General features: G+C 40.0%; 1 protein-coding gene across 1 annotated transcript in view; it reads right to left on the bottom strand.

The window, feature by feature from the left end:
• Positions 1–3,308: 3,308 nt before the first annotated feature.
• The window catches only part of LOC122815094 (mitogen-activated protein kinase 12-like), a 289,166-nt gene continuing 269,988 nt past the window's right edge, over positions 3,309–22,486 (bottom strand). The window contains exons 9-10 of the mRNA XM_044087336.1: positions 19,598–19,771; positions 3,309–5,661 (exon numbers count right to left, since the gene is read on the bottom strand). Coding sequence (XP_043943271.1) covers positions 5,591–5,661; positions 19,598–19,771 — 245 coding nt within the window. The 3' untranslated portion in view covers positions 3,309–5,590. The remainder of the gene's footprint in view (positions 5,662–19,597; positions 19,772–22,486) is intronic.

Raw genomic sequence — 22,486 nt, 5'->3', positions numbered from 1 at the left:
AAACTTGTTTATATATATATATATATATATATATATATATATATATATATATATATATATATATATATATATATATATATAAAAGCAAGAGGTTCTCCTGTTCGATTCACGGCTGGAGTGCCTTCTGTGTGGAGTCTACATGTCCTCCCCGCAGTCGAGTGGCCTTCGAAAGAAATGCATGAATGGGCGTGCCTTCGCTGAAGGTTGGGCATTGGGCTGGCAACTTGACACCATAAAAATCGACTGCCATTCATTAGCGGACCGTAGTTCCGCTGTGGTGACCCCTAACAGGGAAAAGCCAAAAAGACAAACATGTGGATTAATAGCTACATATCACTGCATGGATCCTTCTTTCTTCTGCTTTTGGATTTTCCCAGTTAGGGGTTGCCACAGCAGTACAATGGTCTGCAGAATGATTGGTAGTGAAGTTTTACAGTGTTGAGTTGCCAGCCCAGCACCCAACTTTCCACAGAAGGCACATGCATGCACGCATTCACACCTAGGTTGAATTTAGTGTGTCAAATCCACCTACAGCATGTCTTTGGGATGTGGGAGGAAACTGGAAGACTTGGAGGAAACCCACGTGACCACAAGGAGGACATGCAGACTCCACACAGAAGGAATCCCAACCGAGAATCGAACCAGAGAACCTCTTGCTGTGAGGCGACAATGCTAACTGCTGCACCACTGTGGCCACCCATCCTGTAAACTGGACATATTTGATGTAAATCATATTGGTAGCAGCTATCAATTCCCAAACATGAGTGCCTAGAAAAGAAAATTCCATCTAGTTCCACTCTGTTACATTTGTATAGTGTCCCTGTGAGCTGCTCTGGTACCTGATTTATCCTCTCCATGTGCCTTCCTACTTTCGTCACCGCTCTCCTTCCCATCTTTCCATTTTATTCCCTCCTTCCTCACGTCTTCCGTTCCCTCTTCCTCCTGTATCTATTTCTTCTTTGCACTCAGGCTGACTATAGCTCATCCAAATCACTGGCACTTTCCTTAAATCAGGTCACTAATACCATGAATGTCTGCAGCAACTGTACTTAACTTAGTCCATATAACATTTACTTCTCAGTGTTTACTGTTGATATGTTTCATTTACATGCTTTGTTTTACTTCAGTCTCACAGTCGGTAATGTTGTACTTGATGTTTACTTCACTTTCTCGCAATGTTTTTTCTTCTCCTTAGCTGAGCTGAAATTGGTCCATGTTAATCAGTGCTATTCATGGTAAACAAATTATAAATAAATATATACACAGCTGAGTATTTGGAACATTTAATCATTCATTTTCCAGTTCTCCAAATAATCCAGCTCATGCTCATGGGGGAAGTGAAGTTTACCCTGGCACTTAGTGGGTACAAGGTACAAGGTACAGTAAATGTCCACCAACCCATTGTGGATATTTAAAATAGCTTAGCGTCAATAACCAGCTGCTTGAATAAAATGCATCTCTTTTGACTCCCTCCATGAACAGGGTACTGCAAGTAAATGTCTTTATCACTGTAAAGCAATGAGTAACATCATTGCATCACACTAAAAGATTCCCAGGTTCGATTCTCAGCTGAAGTGCCTTTTGTGTGAAGGCTGCATGTACTCCTGTGTTCTCCAGGTACTTTGTTTCCTCTCATATTCCAGAGACATGCACTACGTGGATGTGTGTGTGTGTGTGTGTGTGTGTGTGTGTGTGTGTGTGTGTGTGTGTGTGTGTGTGTGTCTGTGATATAGAAGAAAGGCCTGGCAATGCATTACTGTTTCCTACACTTAACTGATAAACTTGGTGGAAAGTGTTTAGTTAATTATGGTGTCAGATGTGACTTATAAGCCTGAATATATGTTACTGCCTATAAACAAGTTGCTAAGAAATAAAAAAACAGTAATACTGAAGGCTTAATGGAAGAGTGACAGAAACAGTTTATATGTCACTTTCACAGCATACATCTGCATAAACGTAGCAAACAGACTTCATTTTTTTCAGAAAAACTTGGAGCAGAAAGACTTCATAAGCATTACTTACTTGCTAAGTTTCAAGCTTTCTGTGGTGTCAGCACACCATTAAACAGATTGTCAAATTTATTGTTTCTTACAAAAAAAAAAAACATTGGAATTCATCATTTTGTATAACAGCACCTTGCAGTTTGTTTCCATGGAAACAAAATAAATGCATTTTTTAAAACCACGCGCACTCCTGTATTAAAACTGGCATTATATAGAGCATCCATGTCCATTATTCTTCTGTATTCTTGCCTCTCTCGCTTCTCGGGAGCCGACGGGTTCTCCGGCTCACTCTAAAAACTCTCCCCACTCTTCCCCACCGGCTGCATATCCCGAGGCTCCCACAATGGCTGAGGCGAGAGTTACACTCCAGATCCTGCTTTGTAAGTAAACTAACAGAAACAACAGAAACAAACAGAAACAGTATAACAGTAAAAACCTCTAATAACAGGAAGAAGAAGGAGGAAGAAGAAGGGAAACAAAATATGCATAATAATAGCAGATAGCTAAGAAAAGATCACAGAGAAAGAGAGGTCATCATCCAGGCTCCTCTAGGGTCTGTCCAGGCCCAGAAGAGGGTGGGGCCTTAAGAAGAAGGCGAAGAAGACATAAAGAAACATGGAACGCTATGTAAGAAACATAACTTCTATATGTATCTAGCCTTCATTCTTGCTCAGCAGACCTGTCCTAGCAAGGCCCCTAGGGTAGCTATGGAACAGACTCCTGAACACAGTGGAACCAAAAATGGAACCTATGCCTAAGCTAAATCTATAATGGGAAATAATAAAAGTGTGAGGAGAGTAGCCCAAGTAGCCGCAAATGGAAATGCACAAAATAGGCAGTCTGGCAGTCTGTCTTGAAGGCTAGAGAAGTAGCCAAAGAATGGGCTTTTTAGGTATTAGTTTTTTGGTGGTGTCTCTAATCATAAACAAGGGTAATCAAGAGATGTTAGCCATTTTGGATAAAGATAAAGATGAGCTTGGAAGCTTTCTTTTGCCTTCACATAGGAGACAAACAACTGATCAGATTTTTCTTTTGTTTACGTCCTGTGTCAAGTGGTATGTAATTGAATTTGATGCATGAACATCCGTAATTTTGGTTCAGACCTCAGATGAATATAATTGGAAAAAAGACAGGGAGGTCAATGCATTGGTTTAGATTTGATGTTTAAAACACCTTAAGGCAAAAAGAATGAGGTAGGTTAAATGAAACTCTGTCCTTATTGGAACACAAGGTAAGGAGAACGTATGCGCTATTGGGAACTCTATATTACTGTATTCAGTCATGCCAAAAAATGAACAAGACTCATTTCTTTATACTGAGGTCACCCCCATAGAAGTTTATTTGCAAAAAGCCCCCATCAAATACACCCGCTTGCAGTACCATTTTCTGAAAGAAAAGTGTGACAGAAAAAAATCAGACAAGTTTTGGTATTCAGAAAGAAATTATACATCAATGAATATATTTACACTATTAACTAAAAGGAGCTTGAAAAAGCAGATTTTGAAATTAAAGAACCCCGTGACACAGTTTTCATAAATGGCACAATTCAGTATAAAAAGGCAAAGCTAACGAGAGTTTGTCTGCAGTTATCTGAGGTAATCAAAGGCACTATAGTCTTCAAGAAATGATAGCAAACTAAATACTTGTACTTTCCAAGAACATTTGCTATTATAAACATCAACAAAAAAAAATATATATGTAATACTTTGGGTTGGATGTGGCACTAAAATGTGCTAATATTGAGCGCAGCATTGTAGTCTGATGATGGGTCACTTGAACCAAACATGTAAAAGATCTCAAAATAGAGCAGGCAGTTTAAGTTCTCTAAGCAGTCGGTGTGAGCAGATTAGTAAATAACCATTTAAGGCTCGATTACTTTTAAGGTCTACCTACATATTCTATAAGTAATTTTGTTCTGTGTCCTCAAGGCAATCAGAACTACACATTTCTGAAAGTCTGGTACTCTTGCAAAACACTGTGGGCCCAGTTCTGACAAGGAGCACTAAACCAAGTGGTAACAAATGTAAATTTGTGTTGCACAAATCGTTTGTGTATAAATTCTTACATGTACAGTTTTGCTGTAAAACACATTGGGGTTAGTTCCAAAGCATATATTCTTTATATAGACCAAGTAAAGACAAGATGGAAAGATTAACGACTAAAGGCTAAAAGAAAAACAATCTTGATTTGGTTGATGATGGAGCAGGCTACAGCCAGACTATTGTTACCTTTATTTAAAGCCAGTCATTTTCACCCTCTCAGATGTTACTGAATAGTGTTGTATTTGCATAAATCTCTTTCTCCAATGCTGACTGTTCTTTTCATGACTCTCAATGAACATATATCACATGCAACTATATAAACATTTCCCATTGTACATTAATTTGATACATACATTTCTGACTGCTGTACCCCTAAAGTCAACATTTACAAACGTGGTTCAAAATAATAGATTTTGTAAAGCAGAAATAAGAATGTGGGGGCAAAACTCTCTTGAGTCTTATAGACAAAGCTTGCATCTCCTAATCAACTCATTATTAAATATGCCTGTGAGTGGGCTAAACTCTTGGCTAGGCTTATAAGGGCCTCAGGGCCAATAGTCTAGTAACGTCCTATGATCCTATGAGGTACCATTCCTGGGAGATAGCAACTGGTAGTTTAAAACTTATAAACCTCAGCGTCACAGCAATAGCCAAGGAGTTTCAAACATTCCTGCTTTTGCTAACAAATAGTAAGGGAATTATGCCTTGGACTGGTGTGCTTTGGGTGCTCTTTAAATAACCATTGAAGTGATTAGTTGCATTGTTTTCACCAAATGTGTTTTACGACAGAAAGCTATGATGATATTGATTTGATGTTTGGCACTACCCACTTGACTGCAGCATAATGCTGGTCATTCAGACATAAGCTACAGGACATAACGGTGGTCATTCAGACATAAGCTACAGGACATAACGCTGGTCATTCAGACATAAGCTACAGGACATAACGCTGGTCATTCAGACATAAGCTACAGGACATAACGCTGGTCATTCAGACATAAGCTACAGGGCAGTGGGTTCATTTGCATGTGTGTGTGTGTGTGTGTGTGTTGGTGGTGTTAAGGATACATAAACCTGCTGTCTCTCTGTCTTTGTGTCTGCATTAAATCTACATCTCTGCTGTGGCTAAGGATTGCAGGGAGTATGGATGTGATGCGACTCTACAGAGCAGTAAGACAGTTTGAATATGACTACAGTATATTGTATCCCTCATATCTACAGGTCACTATTTAGAATTTTATAACAATATACATAAGTATTCTGTAGGCAGACACATCAAGCAACAGAAAGATGCCACGACCTTTGATTATTAGGAAGACACCAGCAATGGCCTAGTGACTTACTGTGTACTTAAATTCAAGCATTCCATGACAAAGGTACTGTAGTTTCAAAAGTCTCTACCCCACATAATACAAATAATTGAAATATATATGAACAGAAAAGATTACATCCAATTTACAAATCAAACATTTACAACTATAATTTGTGTTAAAAATGTACATCCAGCTCAATTTGTTTGACTTGAGACAAATTTGACTCCTGAGGTCACACTGCTGTTTCCTTTGATTCAGATTGCTGTGGGGGCACAAAAGTAATCAATTCCATATACGTGTGTCCTGAAACAAAACAAAAACAGGAGTGGTATCAGTAAAGTGACAGACAAATATAATGGCACAGGAAATCACATTTGATGGAATTTACTTCACGTGTCCCTGTCTAGAATTAATATAAACTCCTTTAAGACAAAATGTAGAAAACTCCGGAATATATGCAGGCAAAATATTACCCTGAACTGGTGAATCTATATTATAAATTAAATTAATTTATTAACAAAGTTAATATCCAAAATGCTGAGTTATTTATATGAGCTATAATGTTGTGCAGAATACACAGCATTGTAAATTAAGTTTACAAGAAACAAGTAATCTCTGTGGTACCTCTAAGTCTCAAGCCTACAAGCATGTATTATGATATTTTTGATAAATTCACAGACTTTGTTTAATTATAATCTATTTAATAAGAATTAGCACATCATTATTAATTTTATTTAAAGTGCATAAGGTTTAAATTATTAGGACATTTAGTAAGTAGGGCAGTACCAGCTCGAATAACATACTAAGGATTGGGGAAAAGATTTGAATTAGTTAACATGTACAGCATTACACTTTGTTTTACAACTAAGTAAATCACTCCCATACTTGACAGCAGGTGTAGTAGTCAGAAAGTCTGGGATGAAACTATCATTCCGTTTACGCTTTGTTTTTTTTTTTTTTATCACTTGTCTGTCTGATTAATAAAGGATTTTTGACTACAGACAGACTGCCTACCCTGCTTGGATTGATTCTGAATACCTAACGGACTTAATAATTCTGTATAATATTAATAATATGTCAAAATAAGTTTTTATTTTTTGATTCGGGACAGTTTTACATTTGCTAATTTTACTACAGTTTTCTGATTTTTTCTACTTTTTAAAATATAATGATTAACTAGACATACAGGAATTGAAAAACTTCCACACACAAGTTTCTTACACTGTTTTTTTTTTAATAAAGTTTATAAATGCCAGGCATGATTATGCATTATACAGATTTTTGATATCCAATTTAGAAAGTTTTTGTGTTTCGTATATAAAACGTAAAACAGAAATACATGTTTTACCAAAAAATGACAAAAGCAGACATCTCTTCCAGAAACACCTTCTAGCACCATAGTTTGGTTCTGATGTAACATTTCTTTGTTTCTTCACAAAAATGACAACACTGTGATGTTTTTCTTCAGCTGTTTGACCTCTCATGCTAGACTGCTCATTTCAAAGTTGATCAAGTTATTTGAGAGACTCTATATATGACTGATGTATATTCCCTTAAAATCTATTACTTTTGCTAGGCTGTCTGATAGCAGGATTTTTTAAAGAAAGAGCAAATCCCCTTTGCTTTTTCTCTGAGTTGTCACATTGAGTGTAAGTGTATGCATGTGTGTGTTTGTTGTGATGGGTGCAGCTCACCCTTGCAAAAAAATGTTTGTTTGGATTTTTGCAAGAAAGCAGTTCGGCTGTGAGCATATTTAGGTGTTCTCTATAATTCAGCTGTTGTTTTGGGGCAGTTGCTACTCAGCAATGTATTTTACAGCAGTTTAGTTTTGTTTAGGCATAGTAAATGTGAAACTTAAAGAATTATTTTTTCAATAGCTTTTTATTGGTTTATAGTTGTGTGAGAATAGACTATGTGTAAAGCTGAAATAAGTGAATAATGATTGATAGTTTGAAATATTACAAGCAAAACTCTCAAGTATCCCTGTTATGGAGGAAAATTCCTGTTTTCAGGCCTGATTTACCCCTGCACAGGATGTCCCTGTTTTCAGGCTAGATTTATCCAGTCACACAATTTTCTGAATCTCCCTCATTACGTATAATTTTCTAAAGCTTTCTAGTACACAGAACACCACAGTAAATTACCAACATACTAGTGCAACAATAATTTAATGAAAAAGGACACACCTTGCAGCTCCCTTTTGTGAAGTAAAAACAAATTACCTCATGTGGTAGAATTTTGCAATACAGTTCATTAAAGTTTGCATTCTTTACACTGCCTCTTTGATAATGTGCTTATATGTTTCCACCATTTTTGTGACTGAACAAGTGTTTCTGAGTAGCATTCCACTTTTCTACTGGCAGCAGGAAAAGTTATGTGCTACTTGGTATCCAAATTTTGCTAATTAGATGTCTTGATTTTCAGATGGATGTGCCACCTTTCTGGGGACTTTGTTCCTATTTTCAATGTCTGCAGGTTCAGGTTGAGAGATATGATTACAAGGTGCTTACTTACACACTACACTCGTATTACCACGACAGACAATAAAACAGATACATGTCCTACAGGACAGATACAGTAAAGCAGATACATGTCCTGCAAAACAGAGACAATAAAGCAGATGCATGTCTCTACAGAACAGAAACAATACAGCAGATACATGTCCGAAAGGACAGAGACAATAAAACAGTTACACGTCCTACATGACAGATACAATGAAACATCCTGTGCAAGGGTAAATCAGGCCTGAAAGCTGGAATTTTCCTCCATAACAGGGGCACTTGAGAGTTTTGCATACAGGACAGAGACAATAAAACAGCTAGCTGTCCTACAGGACAGAGACAATGAAACAGATACATGTCCTACAGGACAGATACAATGAAACAGATACACATCCTACAGGACAAAGACAATGAAACAGAAACACATCCTACAGGACAGAGATAATGAAACAGATACATGTCCTACAGGACAGAGACAATGAAACAGATACATGTCCTACAGGACAGAGACAATGAAACAGATACACATCCTACAGGACAGAGACAATGAAACAGATACATGTCCTACAGGACAGAGACAGTACAGTTTTGTACCTACCATAAATGTAGCTGTTCGAGTGCTAATACAGCTGCAGTCATAACAGATGGGTTTTCCTGCCGTCAGGCGGGTCCTCGGTCGGCCAAATTCCAAAGTCTAGGTCTGGCGTCGGATGTCGTCGCTTCTTCCCTGACGTCAGTGCGACAGGGGTATAAAAGAACCAGCCAACGCCATTTTCTTCAGTTTTTCTTGCCTCAGATGTCAGGTGCCCCCAGAAGGAAGGCAATACATAAATTTATGTAATAATGCAATGCAATATAATCAAAAAACAGTAGTTGCAAGCAAATACACCATAAAAGAATACCCCAATCAGGTTGTATGAGGAGGTGTTAGCCATTAGGCCTGTCCCAAGAGGGGAAGGAGGGAGGGAAACCTGGACTGCAGCTGTATTAGCACTTGAAGATCTACATTTATGGTAGGTACAAAACTGTACTATGTTCATCGTGCATACAGCTGCAGTCATAACAGAGGGGTAGAATCCCAAAGCTAAAAAAGGGGTGGTAAGGCACTAGGTGGAACTAGGAGGAGCCAGGATGCCCTGCAAGACTGCAGTGGCAAAGCCTGCTCTAGATTTGGAGTATAATGGTAGGTGATAGTGCTTGGAGAAAGTATGTACAGAACTCCAAGTGGTTGCTTCCAAAATATCTTTGGTAGGAACCCCCCTGAGGAAAGCTGCAGAGGTAGCTGTGGCCCTTGTGCAGTGAGATTTGATGCCTGCAGGTACAGTTTTACCATGAAAAGAGTAACAAAAGCGTATGCAGTGGGCTATCCATTTTGAGATTGTCTGTTTGGAAATAGGCTTCCCTTGAGCTCCTATAGCATATGACACAAAGAGGTGCTCTGATTTTCTGAAAGGCTTTGTTCTGTCCAAATAATAATGTAACTGTCTGTGAATGTCCAAGGAATGTAGTAGTCTCTCCCCTTTGTTTTGAGGATTAGGGTAAAAGGTAGGTAAGTGGATAGCCTGATTCAAGGCTACCCTGGATACTACCTTTGGCATAAAGGAAGGATTGGTTTGTAAGGAAACTCTGTCCTGATAGAAAATGATGAAAGGCTGCACAGCCATGAGGGCTTGTAGTTCCGAAACCCTGCGAGCTGAGGTGATAGCCAGAAGGAAGGCTGTTTTCCAGGACAAATATTGCAGTTCTGTTGAAGCAGCTGGCTCAAAAGGAGACAAGGTCAGTTTTTCTAGAATGAAATTGAGGTCCCAAGCAGGTACTGGTTGTTTCCTTGGGGGTTTTATATTCTTAACCCCTCTGAGGAACTGTCTTAAGAAAGGGGGAGAGAATAAAGGAGGATCAGTGTTCTATTCTGCAGAAATGGCTGAGGCATGGATTTTGATGGAGGAGAAAGAAAGTCCACTGCTTAGCATCTCAGCTAGATACTGTAATATTTGAGGTAAATTCAGTATTCCAGGATTCTGACCCTTTTTCTGATTCCAGGCACAAAACCGTTTCCATTTTGCGGAGTAGGCTTTTCTAGTAGAAGGCGAATTTATCTTCCATGCGGCTAGATTGAGTGTTTTCAGCTGACTGTGAAGAGTTTTGAAGTTGCTGAGTCAGTAGAAAAAAGCATTAGAGGCAGGATCCATGGTGGGGGAATGCGCAGGCTCCTCAGGAGTGGGTACCAGTGTTGTCTTGGCCAGTCTGGAGCAATGAGAATCATCTTTGGTCTGTCTAAAGAGATCTATGTCTGGCCTTCTCCATGCTTGAATTATCTTTGTAAAAACTTGAGGATGCAACATCCATTCATGTGGATTTGTCATATTTCTGCTTAGGTTGTCTGCCAGCGTGTTTTCCTTGCCTGGCAGGTACTGTGCTTGAAGTTCGATTTGTAATTCCAGAGCCATGTTCCAAAGAGACATGGCTAGCCTGCATAGGGGATATGAATGGGTTCCTCCCTGCTTGTTTATGTACCACATCACTGTGGTGTTGTCTGTCCTTATCAATAGCTGGCCTGAATGCAGTATGCCCTTGAAAGCCATAATAGCATTTATTACTGCTAGCATTTCCTTTTGATTGATGTGTAGGTGCTTTTCTTTTTGGGACAATTTGCCCTGAATGCACCGATCTGTCACGTGCGCCCCCCCAGGCGTAGTCCGAGGCGTCTGTTGTGATGACTTGATTTGCTTGAGGCTTGCAGAATGGGAGACCTGTGTTTCTTTGGCATGCTTGAGCCCACCACATAAATTCCTTTCGAAGACATGGAATCAGTGGTATAATTGTTTCCAAACTGTGGCTGTGTTGAGACCATAGGTTTTTTAGGTACCATTGAAGTTTCCTCATATGCAGCTTTGCACATGGGATTAGCAAGATGGAAGATGCCATGAATCCCAGAGCCTGCAGGATTTTCCTTGCAGTTAGCCTGGTGAAGATTGCCAGTTTTCTGAAGTATTGAGTTAGTTGCCCTTGTTTCTCTGATGTGAGGTAGGCCATCTGGGTATTTGTATTCAAGCTGGCACACAGGAAAATTATTGTTTGAGAGGGTATTAGCCTTGATTTCTTTTTGTTGACTGTGTATCCCAGAGAATTCAACAACATTATTACAAACGCCAGATGTTTCAGAAGTATGTGCTTGCTGTCTGCTTGGATCAGGCAGTCGTCCAAATATGGGTATATTTGTATCCCTTGAAGTCTGCAGTAGGCAATTACTGATGCCAGGCATTTTGTGAACACTCTGGGTGCAGTAGATAAGTCAAAGGGCAATGCAGAGAATTGATAATGGGTTGAACCTGTAAGAAATCTGAGGTATCTTCTGCAATCTTGTCTGATTGGGACATGCAGGTATGCCTCCTTGAGGTCCAATGTTACCAGCCAAGACTCCTTGCCCAGCATGGGAAGAAGCTGCTATAATGTGAGCATCTTGAATTTTGGCACGAGTAAAAATGTGTTTAGGATGGATAGGTCCAAAATAGGTCTCCAGTCTTTGCCCTTCCTTGGTATCAGGAATAGTCTGGAATAAAAACCTTGACCTTGTCCTTGAGTAGGTACCTCTTGAATAGCTTTCATGTCCATGAGATCTGAAATTTGTTTTTGTGCCTCTGCCCTTTGATTGTGTGGCAGGTTTGGCATGCCTCTCATTTTTGGAAGGGTGTGAAAGTGGAATCTGTAACCTCTGTCTATAATGTCCAGGATCCATTTGTCTTTTGTGACAATATGCCAATTTTTCGAAAATAATGCCAGTTTTCTGCCTAAAGGTGCTGCCATTTGAGCTTTGCTTGGCATGCAAAGGGGAAAGTCATTGGTTCTGCTTTCTGAATGGCTGTGAACTATCCTCACCACCTCTTTGTGTAGGTGCTTGCCATTGTCTGCCTCTAAATGATCCTTGAGATTGCCCTCTACCCCTAGGGTGCCTGTATCTACCTCTTTGGGGTCTGTCCGTGGCTGGAAAGGACCAATTTTTTGAAGGCCAATTTCTACTGAAACATGGAGGTTGTACCTGTAGGAAATCTTTCACTGTTTGCATTGATTTTGCCTTTTCCTCCATTTTCTTTAATACCTCCTCAGCTTTAACACCAAACAATACATCTTTTTGAAGAGGTGCATCTAGTAATTTAGCTTTGACATGATCTGGTAAGGTTTGCTCTTTGAGCCAAGCATGTCTACGTATGACTGATCCTGTAACAGCAGCTCTACATGAGGCCTCTAAAGCATCAAAACCACATTGCAAGGTATGTTTACCCACTTGCTCTGCACTATGTAACAAAACCTGCAACTCCTTCAAGTCTGGTTGTTCAGGTTGTGACATTTTGCTTTTCAACTGTGATAACAGAAACTGTTGGTACTTTAACATATGGAACTGACAGTTTAATGCCCTCATGGTTAAGGTGGCCGAGGTGTATACCTTTTTCCCCCACCTTTCTAAAGCTCTGGAATCTCTCTCTGAAGGTAATGGATTTTTAGCAGTGGAGGCCTTAATTCCCTTGGGACCTTGTGAAATAGTTTTTGGGTCAGCCGCATGGCTTTTGTATAGGAAATGATGTGAATCAGGAACCCAGTAATAACTGTCAGGCTTGACTGGAGCTGGAGGTAAGGAATCTGGGTTAAGGCTGGCCTCCGAATACACATCATCTAGTATGTCTAAGACAGGAGGTATAGCCAGAGGCCTGTGCTGAGGGAGCAAGAGGAAATCCCTAAGCATTTTCTTGGAGTCTGAATACTCTTGGCCTTCCCAGTGGAAGTGTTCCCTCAAGGTATGTAAGGTTTCCCCAAAAGAGTAATCCTTAGGGGGGGGAGACAGAGGGAATGGACTCCTCTGCATCAGAATCTTCAAAAGGGGAGTATGAATGTTCCTGGTCTTCAGAATGTTCTGAAGTAATGGAGGCCTGGTCCAAGGAAGGGTATTCTTCCTCCATTCTGGGCCTTTTGTCCGAGGGAGGTTGAGAACCCCTGATAAGAGTAATCAAATCCTCAGTCATTTTGAGCATCTGCTTTTTAGGCATGGGGCCTTGAGAGGGGCCCTGTGGAGCTTGTCTTTTAGTATGCATGGCTGCTTTAGACTTAGTGAAAGCCTTGATGGAAAATAAAGAAGAAGGCCTGAAGACACCTTGAGAGGTGGCAGGCATGTCTAAACTCTGAGTTTCCCCGCCAAGAGTGGCTTCGGTATCTGTAGTCGGGGTGTGGGCCGAAGAGCCTGCGACCTCGGGCACAGAAGACACTGCCAATGAAGTGTCATCGGTAGTCAGGGGCTGCGTAGGTGCCTCGCTGAGAACCGGAGCACCTGTAGTCGGCTTTAGCGTGGTGTCGGTAGAAGTCGCGGACCTCGTATGTCGGTCCTTATCTTAGCGTTTTTTACTCAAAACTGGAGTCGGAGTATCCGACGACATAATGTAATTAAACTTTTTGCCAAAATAGTGTTGGGTGAACTCCGCCTGACGCTTAATAGTGCGTCTGTTGAATGTAGCACAAAAACGACAGGCCGAGACGTCGTGGTCTGGGCCTAAGCAAGGAATGCAGAGGGAATGAAAATCCTTATGCGGTATTTGCTTCCCACATGAAATGCAATTATTAACTTTGTCTGACATTGGTCTGAGGCAAGAAAAGTTTCCCCAACGGGGTACTTAGCTTTCAAGAAGACTTCGGTTGAAAAATATTCGTAATCTCAGGAGCTGGCCAACCAGCACTTGCGAACTGCTTCTGCTTCGGGCACCGCGTGGCAAGAAAGACTGAAGAAAATGGCGTCGGCTGGTTCTTTTATACCCCTGTCACACTGACGTCAGGGAAGAGGCGATGACATCCGACGCCGGACCTAGACTTTGGAATTCGGCCGACCGAGGACCCGCCTGGCGGCAGGAAAACCCATCTGTTATGACTGCAGCTGTATGCACGATGAACAAAATGAAACAGATACACATCCTACAGGACAGAGACAATGAAACAGATACACATCCTACAGGACAGAGACAATGAAACAGATACATGTCCTACAGGACAGAGACAATGAAACAGATACATGTCCTATAAGACAGAGACAATGAAACAGATACACATCCTACAGGACAGAGACAATGAAACAGATACATGTCCTACAGGACAGAGACAATGAAACAGATACATTTCCTGCAGGACAGAGACAATGAAACAGATACACATCCTACAGGACAGAGACAATGAAATAGATACACATCCTACAGGACAGAGACAATGAAGCAGATACATGTCCTACAGGACAGAGACAATGAAACAGATACATGCCCTACAGGACAGAGACAATGAAACAGATACATTTCCTGCAGGACAGAGACAATGAAACAGATACACATCCTACAGGACAGAGACAATGAAACAGATACACATCCTACAGGACAGAGACAATGAAACAGATACATGTCCTACAGGACAGAGACAATCAAACAGATACACGTCCTACAGGACAGAGAAAATGAAACAGACACATGTCCTGAAGGACAGAGACAATGAAACAGATACATGTCCTGCAGGATAGTACTGCTAAATTATGCATCAGGGCAGAGAAGGGAAGGGTCTCACTTGCACGAGAACATCCTCTTTAACTCAGATATGTTTGTTTATTGTTTATTTTTGTTGTTCTTTTTAAACCATGCTTGTTGAACTTTTTTCTCTCTTACTTACTGTTTACTAAGAACTTGATGGTGGGTTTACAAGCTGGATGTTTTCATTTGTTTTGTAGATGCTAAAGCTGATATGCACTTTACATTCTGGTGTGCTAGGGATTATCTGGTTTCAGAACTGATTTAGATCTGTAGACTATTTATTTTAGTCCAGAAAATAGTTGGTGTACAATACCTGACAATGCATCTTGATGGCACTTTATTTGAGTATTATATTAGTTTTTTGCAACAATTGACTGAAGCACATATAAAGAACTGGATAGTTTTCAGTGTAGTTTGTTGGTTTACAATTGTTTACAGCTCTTGGATTGCAACTCAGTTTCTGGTCCCTTACAGAATTGGTCATTGTGCAGTGATTTAGATATGTAAAGTTTACAGATTTATTTATTTTCAATTTATAGCTGTAAAGTATTATAAATATAAAGCACACTATTAAGGCCTACGGTTAGCCTTTGTATTTTTTGAAGAATTTGTGAAAATTTGCATGCAAATATTTATCTATGTTGCTATCTATCTATATTCCGTTCACATTTGTATAATTCAGTATTTTGTATTTTTAACTACTGGGGTAAGATTAAGGCAAAAACTGACATCATTCTTTGTGTGTGTGTGTGTGTGTGTGTGTGTGTGTGTGTGTGTGTGTGTGTGTGTGTATGTGTGTGTGTTTCTCTATTATATAACTATAACTATGTGTCAACTCAGCATCTGCATCTAAAGATATATAAATCTGCCTCATGGAAAAGACACTTTGTGTACATTTTCTTACTGCCTTTGAATAAGACATTTTAAAGTAAATTAAGTGATAACTGTCAGTCGTCTACTTATAATTACTCATGTTGTTTTACTCAGCTGGCATTTACCTATAAGTCAATGATAACATTTGAGACAGAAACATAAAACTAGGTGCAAAAATATATACCGACAGAAATATAGTAACAAGATAGTAATAATACTAATATAAGATAGTAATAATAGTAATAATAGTAATAATAATGATACTAATAACAAAGAAGTGTGTGAGGGATCCTAGAAAGGACCTAGAGAGAGGCAGTATAGCATGGATGAGAAGACTGGTGACATATATGTCACATGTTCAGGGTGCTGAGCAACCCATTGGCTCAGTGAGATTTGAAGTGGCAAAGGGAGTGCAATCTTCCACTATAGGAGAATGGAAGACTTTTCTGTGGAGAACATGGGAGCTGTTTAGGTAGACTTGCTAGTCAGGTGAAAAGACACAGTGTGGTACTGGACAGGAAGGTATATAAGGAAGAAAGCATTCAGACTGAGAGGAGGAAGGTAAGGAAAGACCATCAGATGACATGAGGACATGGGGAGAAGCTATCAGAGGGTAAGTACTTGGTATGGCATGGAGTAACAAGAAGGGAAAACATGGGGAATACACGAAGAAAAGACAGGACAAAGAGAAAGAAGAGACAGTGGAAGAGCAGGTGCTTATAGTATTGAGATGAAGGGGGAAAAAGAGCCAATAGTGTCCACCCAGAATGCAACATCACAAGAAAAGTAAGATGAAAGTGGGCAAGGAGAGTCTGTCATCCAGAAGGGTGGGGCAGAAGATCAAAACAGTGGACATACCTTGTAGGAAAAGAACAGGAGGAATGGAAAATTGATCAAATAGAGCCCAGGGAGGGAGGCAATCAGTACATGGAGAAGAGCTATGGTGGTGGAAATGACGGGGGAGGTCACAGATGGGATTAGTAGTGGAATGGAGCAGGAAGCAAAAGAAAAAAACAAGTGGTGTGGAGACAAAAATGAGAAAACTTTATTGATTACCGACCCAGTCACAAAGGTTGTCTTGACAAGGGATAAAGGAAAAAAACTGATTATAGTAAAACTGTTCTAAAGGCTTTGACTTAACAAAATATGGAAGGAAATGACCAAGATGGTCACCAACATGAAAGGGTGGATACACGTCACTGTGCACATGGGAATCAATGATCTGGCAGTGGACAGTAAACAAGACTGATGCCATAAGAGGATGGTGGAAATAGCATTCTCAAATTATTTTTGGTATTAGGAGTCAGCACACTGTTAAAAGAACAACAGGGAGTATAAAGACATGATGCCGTAATGAACAAAGAAGCATGAATCAGAGACAAGGACCTAAAATCAGGAACAGATTGTAAATACTAGTCTTATACACTTAGAATGCTGCTAGTGTAATAAGCTTTGTGTTAGCAAGTATTTCCCAAAGTGCACAAAGTCTGAAACTCGCACGTGTGTCATTATTTAGTAACTACAGTCCACAGCACTTTACCAGAAAAAACACACATTTACAGAGGAACAGATCACAAATGAGACAAAATCGGGGACAGTTGAGAACTATGTTATCTACATGAACACACGTGTGCACAGATACACACATGCACAACCATCAGTTACAGTCATTTGTATGACTATACACCTCTGATATCTGCTTATGATCAAATGAACAAATAAATACATAATGGCAGAGAAATGTATCTCAGCCCATTGCAACTCTCACCTGCCCTCTCAACTTCTTAGCTAAAGAATCAGTGATAGAGATCAAAAATAAGGAACAGATTTAAAATATTTCTCTTACATACTTAGACAATGTTAGAATAATAATCCTTGCATTATTTTGCCAGAAAGCCAAACATTTTACAAGGAATAGACCAAAATAATGTGTGTGTGTGTGTGTGGGGGGGGGCAAAAGTCCAAAACGGGGCGTATCTTAAATATTATTTTATTTTATACTTTTGTTAATCAGGTATACACACTAATCAAAGTAGGGCAATCCAGGAGCACTGTCTGGTTGAATGAGTTGCTCAAAGTCACACAGTAGGAAAATGGAGGTGGAAGGATTCAAGATACATTTGAATCATGTTTTGCAGTCCTGAAGTGGTATTAATACTAATAGGGGAACATTTGGCCAGTGCACTGAGGTACTTCCCCTACTCTTTTCAATAGGTGCCATGGGATCTTTTATATCCACCTGAGCTACTACCAATTCAAGTAGACGGGACCTCAGTTTGATATCTTATCTGAAGGATGGTACACTCAGGAATGCAGCGCCCCCTTATGCTTTACTGCAATATCAATAATTGATCTATCTGGTGTAGGAACAGAACCTCCAACCCTTCTGCATCAAAGGCGAGTGTGTTACTTGTTGCACCACTGACACTGATTTACCTCTTGCTGCTGTTACAAGTAGTATTGTGGTTAATGGGGTCTAGGGATAGAGGGGTACATGAAGTATTGTGGTTAATGGGGTCTAGGGATAGAGGGGGGTAATATTGAGATTATGCTGCTGCACTTGGATGGGAGAACTTATTCCACAAATATGCTTTTTGTTTTCTTCTGTGAAGCTGACTAGGACTTTCCCCCCAAGAATCCATTCTGGGAGTCCATGTTCTTGACTGCTATGAATACTTAAATTTCTGAGCACACATATTTGCTCTTGAAGCAGTTAAGCAACTGAGTTTCATTTACTGTCTATAAGACCAAGTTGATGTTATTTCTCTCCCCTTCATAACTATTTTCTTGATCATGGACATTTCATGTCACTGTTTGAAGTTGGTTACCTCGTGTAAGTATTTAGGTTCTACACCTGACCAAATTCTTTCATTTCATAACAAATGGAGTACAGCAAGAATGTCTCTTCTCTATACTTTCAGTGTTAGAGAAAATAAAAAAATCGCTCTCCAATGAGGAGTGAAAAATCCTTGATACATTACTACTTTTTCATTACTGAATATTGGTAAATGTCATAATTCTGTAAAAATGTGTTGACCAGATTAAGTAGGATTTCTAAAGCTTTTCTGTATTTTATTACAAACACATTTCTTTCTTTCCTTCCTCCCTTTATGGATCACTTGCTTAATTCAGTGCAATATCACTGAGAACTAGGCACTGTCTCCGTATCTCAGCATGCAATATGCAGAATGAATAAAACATGAGGTACTAACCAATCATAGAATGCACACCCACCCATGCACGTACACACATGCACACACACACACACACACACACACACACACACACACACACACACACACACACACACACACACACACACACAGACACACACACACGCATGCACCCACACCCACACACACACTACTGGCAGTTTGAGGAATGCCAAATCATCACTGCAAAGTGTGCACATTAGGGAATATATTATTCTGAGCAACTGATAATGTAACATTGACATTTATTTATTAGCATTTTGTACATTGTTGGTTATTAACATATGCATTAACATCTCTGTTTTTACAAACATTTTTTATTTAACTCTACAAGGCTAGTTATGTCTTATGTGAGATTTCCTTAGGAAATCAATAAGTGTAACATATTTACTTATTCAGAACTCTTAATACTCAACACTGTTGCTGTAAGCCAAAAAGTAAATGTTGCCTTGCTGAATTTGACTGCTAAAAAGAATCACTCAGATTTTTCTTTTTCACTCAGAACTATGGTCATTACTTTAATTATGTAATACAAGTTGATAGTTTTTGCTGTATACTGATTATTACAAAACCTGAAATCAGAAACGTAAGTATTTTGCTTTATGATTATCAAATGTAAAAATACACAAAATGAAATAAAAAGCATTTGCAGTTTCTTATCACAGATATTTTAAATGTATATTGTGTTTAAGATACATATACCTTGAGAAGCTGGACAGAGAACAAGTGAGCGAAAGACAATTATGATATATGAGCCTTAGCCCTTCCTATTTATTAGTTATTATGACTTTCCATGTTGTGTCTCACCTGCTTGCAGTTTTTGAATACAGTAAAATACCACTTCTACTTAGTATGCTAAAGAACAAATTAACATACTACACTCAAGAAACCGATAAAGAGAAAAATAAACAAAAATACAAATTCACAGTTTTGGGAAATATAATTAAAGCTGCAATGTATGCTTAAAAATAAAAATGACTTCTATATTTTCAAAGCACAATTGCATGCAACCCTAAAATTTTTCTCATGACCCAAGCTTTAGACTTTACTTGAAAGAATCTTTGCAGTATGCATAACATTAATGAAGAAGTAATGGTTCACTCACGTTTCCATTCAGCAAGAGGTAGAGTCATATTATCCAATGTATCATCGTATGTTTCTGCTTCCGTTTCTTCATCCGGCTCTCGGAATTGTTCAAAGTACGGATGGGCCAGTGCTTCTGCTGCTGTAATACGCTTCTCAGCATCTAATACCAGCATCTTTTCCAGGAAATTTACAGCTATATTGGATTAAGATAAAAGAGCGAAGATTAACAGCATTGTTGCAGGGCTCATAAAATGTGGAAAAAAGAAAATATAACCAAGTTCAAAGCTGAAATAACTTGCAGTAAAGGAATGAACAAGGGTCCCACATCTGCAGCAAGTGTGGGGATCTACATCACTCTACTTTAGTCACATGACCTTGGTTTTTATATAGATATATATATATATAGTGTAGTATGACCCTGGAGTTAGAATATATAGTTGGGGGGTGCAGGGGGCACAGCCCCCCACAATGGGGGGTGTGGGGGGCGAACTATATATTCTAACTCCAGAGTTGCACTACAGTGGGGAAGGGGGCATATCTCATTTACTAACCAATAATACTTGTCGGTCAAATGAAGTGTCAGTCAAATGAAATTTCGGGCAAATGGGTGTCGGTCAATCGGAAGTTAGGACAAATGAAGTAGACTCATATATATATATATATATATATATATATATATATATATATATATATGATACATACAGAGTTTTAGGTTCATAGGGTCATAGGTTCATACTAGGCTATCTGCCCTAAGGCATTTATAAGCCTAGCCAGAATGTGTTTGGCTTTCGCCACCCATTTTAAATTAATTTTGCTATGCCCTTTTTTGAGGTTAGTATACTGTGCCTCTGTCTAACAGTGACACAGAAGTGATACCCGGGGTAAACCTACAATCTCCCATCCACTCATCAAGATTCCTCTTGAAGAGAGTCAATGAGGGACTCTGCCTAACCTGGACTGGGATTTTATTCCAGAGTGAAGGGAGCCTCTGGGTTATGAATCTGTCCCTCCAGCATGTCCCATTTATTTCAGTGCTGAGGTTCAAGTCTCTCGAGTGTGTAGCTCGATGGGATATGGATTTTCTGAGGTGCAGCATGTCCATTAATTCCGGGTTGGACATGGCTTTATACGTCAGGCACAGATCGCCTCTAAACAGGCGGTATGCCACTGAGTACAGCTGGAGTTTCTTTAACCGGGCAGCATATGGCATCTGTTTGAGCCCTTTGATCCTCTTGGTGAGGTACTTTTGGGGTCTTTCCAGTTGCTGCAGGTGTCTGGTAAGGTACATCCCAAAAGGGGCATTGTACTCAATTATGGGCCTGATGAGGGATGAGTAAAGAGGCACGATGACCTCCCCTGATCTAGATGTGAATCCCTTCATGATTAGGTGGGCTATATAAAATGTTTTTCTAACCACTTTGGCCACGTGGTTGTCAAATGAGAGATTGCTATCAACTTGGGTCCCCAGGTCCCTAATTACTTCTTCTGTACTTAATGGATTACCACCTATGTGGTAATTTGTGGGCACTTTGTTGTTGCCAAAGGGGATGACTATACACTTTTTGGCGTTTAGCTTGAGGCCATGGCTCTGGCTGTTTCTATGAGGCCCTTTTGGAGGATGCTTGTGTCAGCTGGAGAGTCGATTATGGTGCCCAGTTTGCAGTCATCTGCGAACTTGGTCAGCCACAGTCCTTCTGTGTTGGCCTGTACCTCCGAGAAATATATACCGAACAAGAGAGGTCCCAGGACTGAGCCTTGTGGGATGCCACTTGTAACTGGTTTGGAGTCTGACATGGCTCCAGCAATTCTAACCATGTGGGTTCTGTCCTTGAGCCAGTTTGCAACCCATCTAGTGACATAGGGGTTTATATTTAAGCTGGTGAGCTTATCTATAATGCCCGAGTGGGGTATTGTATCGAAGGCTTTTGCAAGGTCCAGGTAGGCTGTGTGGACCACCTTCCCCTCGTCAATGGCCTTGGTGACTGTTTCAAAGAAATCAACCAGGTTTAAGAGGCAGGATCTGCCCTTAACAAAGCTGAACTGGGTAGAATCCAGTGTCTGTAGGTCCCCAATATCTTTATTTATGAGGTCCATGATGATCCTTTCCATAGCTTTGCAGACCAAGCTAGTCAGGCTTATGGGGCGATAGTTTCCAGGATCCGTTGAAGCACCACCTTTTGTGGAGAGGGACCACAGTTGCTGTACGCCACTCTATGGGTACATATCCTGTAGCAAGGCTGAGATTGAACAGTAGTTTTATGTTTGGTTTAGCTCTTCTTGGAGTTCATGTAGGATGCAGCCCGGGACACCGTCTGGTCCCATTGATGCTGTGTTTTTTGCTTTGGAGAGGGCGGCTCTTACCTGAGCATCTGAGATGTCAGGGGGGCAGCACTCTGCTGGGATAGATATTTGCCCTTTTGGTGGGGGGGGGGGGGAAGTTTGCGCTGAATCTGTCAGCTAGGATGTTGGCAATGTCTGTGGGTTTGGTGTATTTTTTGTCATTTTGGACTAATTCTGAGCATATCTGGGAATTACCACCCAGGTTCCTAACATAACTAAAGAAAGACTTGTGATTATCCTTAGTGTTCTGTGCAATTTTTCTCTTGAAGCTGGCCTTAGACAATTTTATGAGTGCCCGTAGTTTTTTGCTAATACTGATCAGAGATGCCTTCCCTTTTTGGAATTTTGCTCTATCATTTAGTAGCTTCCTCCTTCTATTGTATAGTTTGTTTATGGCTGGGGTCCACCAGACAGGACATCTGCCTTTGGAGGATTGGGTCTTGGTTTTATTTGGGATCACATGATCCATGCATTCCTGAAGGTGTTCATAGAATGCGTTTATAAAGGATTCTGCGGTCTGGGCTGTATTTTCCACAGGCCCGGGGGCTTTGATGGATTTCACCTCGGT

This window comes from Protopterus annectens, chromosome 11.part0, assembly GCF_019279795.1.
Source record: "Protopterus annectens isolate FY-2018-M chromosome 11.part0, PAN1.0, whole genome shotgun sequence".
NCBI classification, from domain to species: Eukaryota; Metazoa; Chordata; order Ceratodontiformes; family Protopteridae; genus Protopterus; species Protopterus annectens.
The sequence above is the reverse complement of the archived record's forward strand: the minus strand, read 5'-3'. Positions and strand labels throughout refer to the sequence as shown.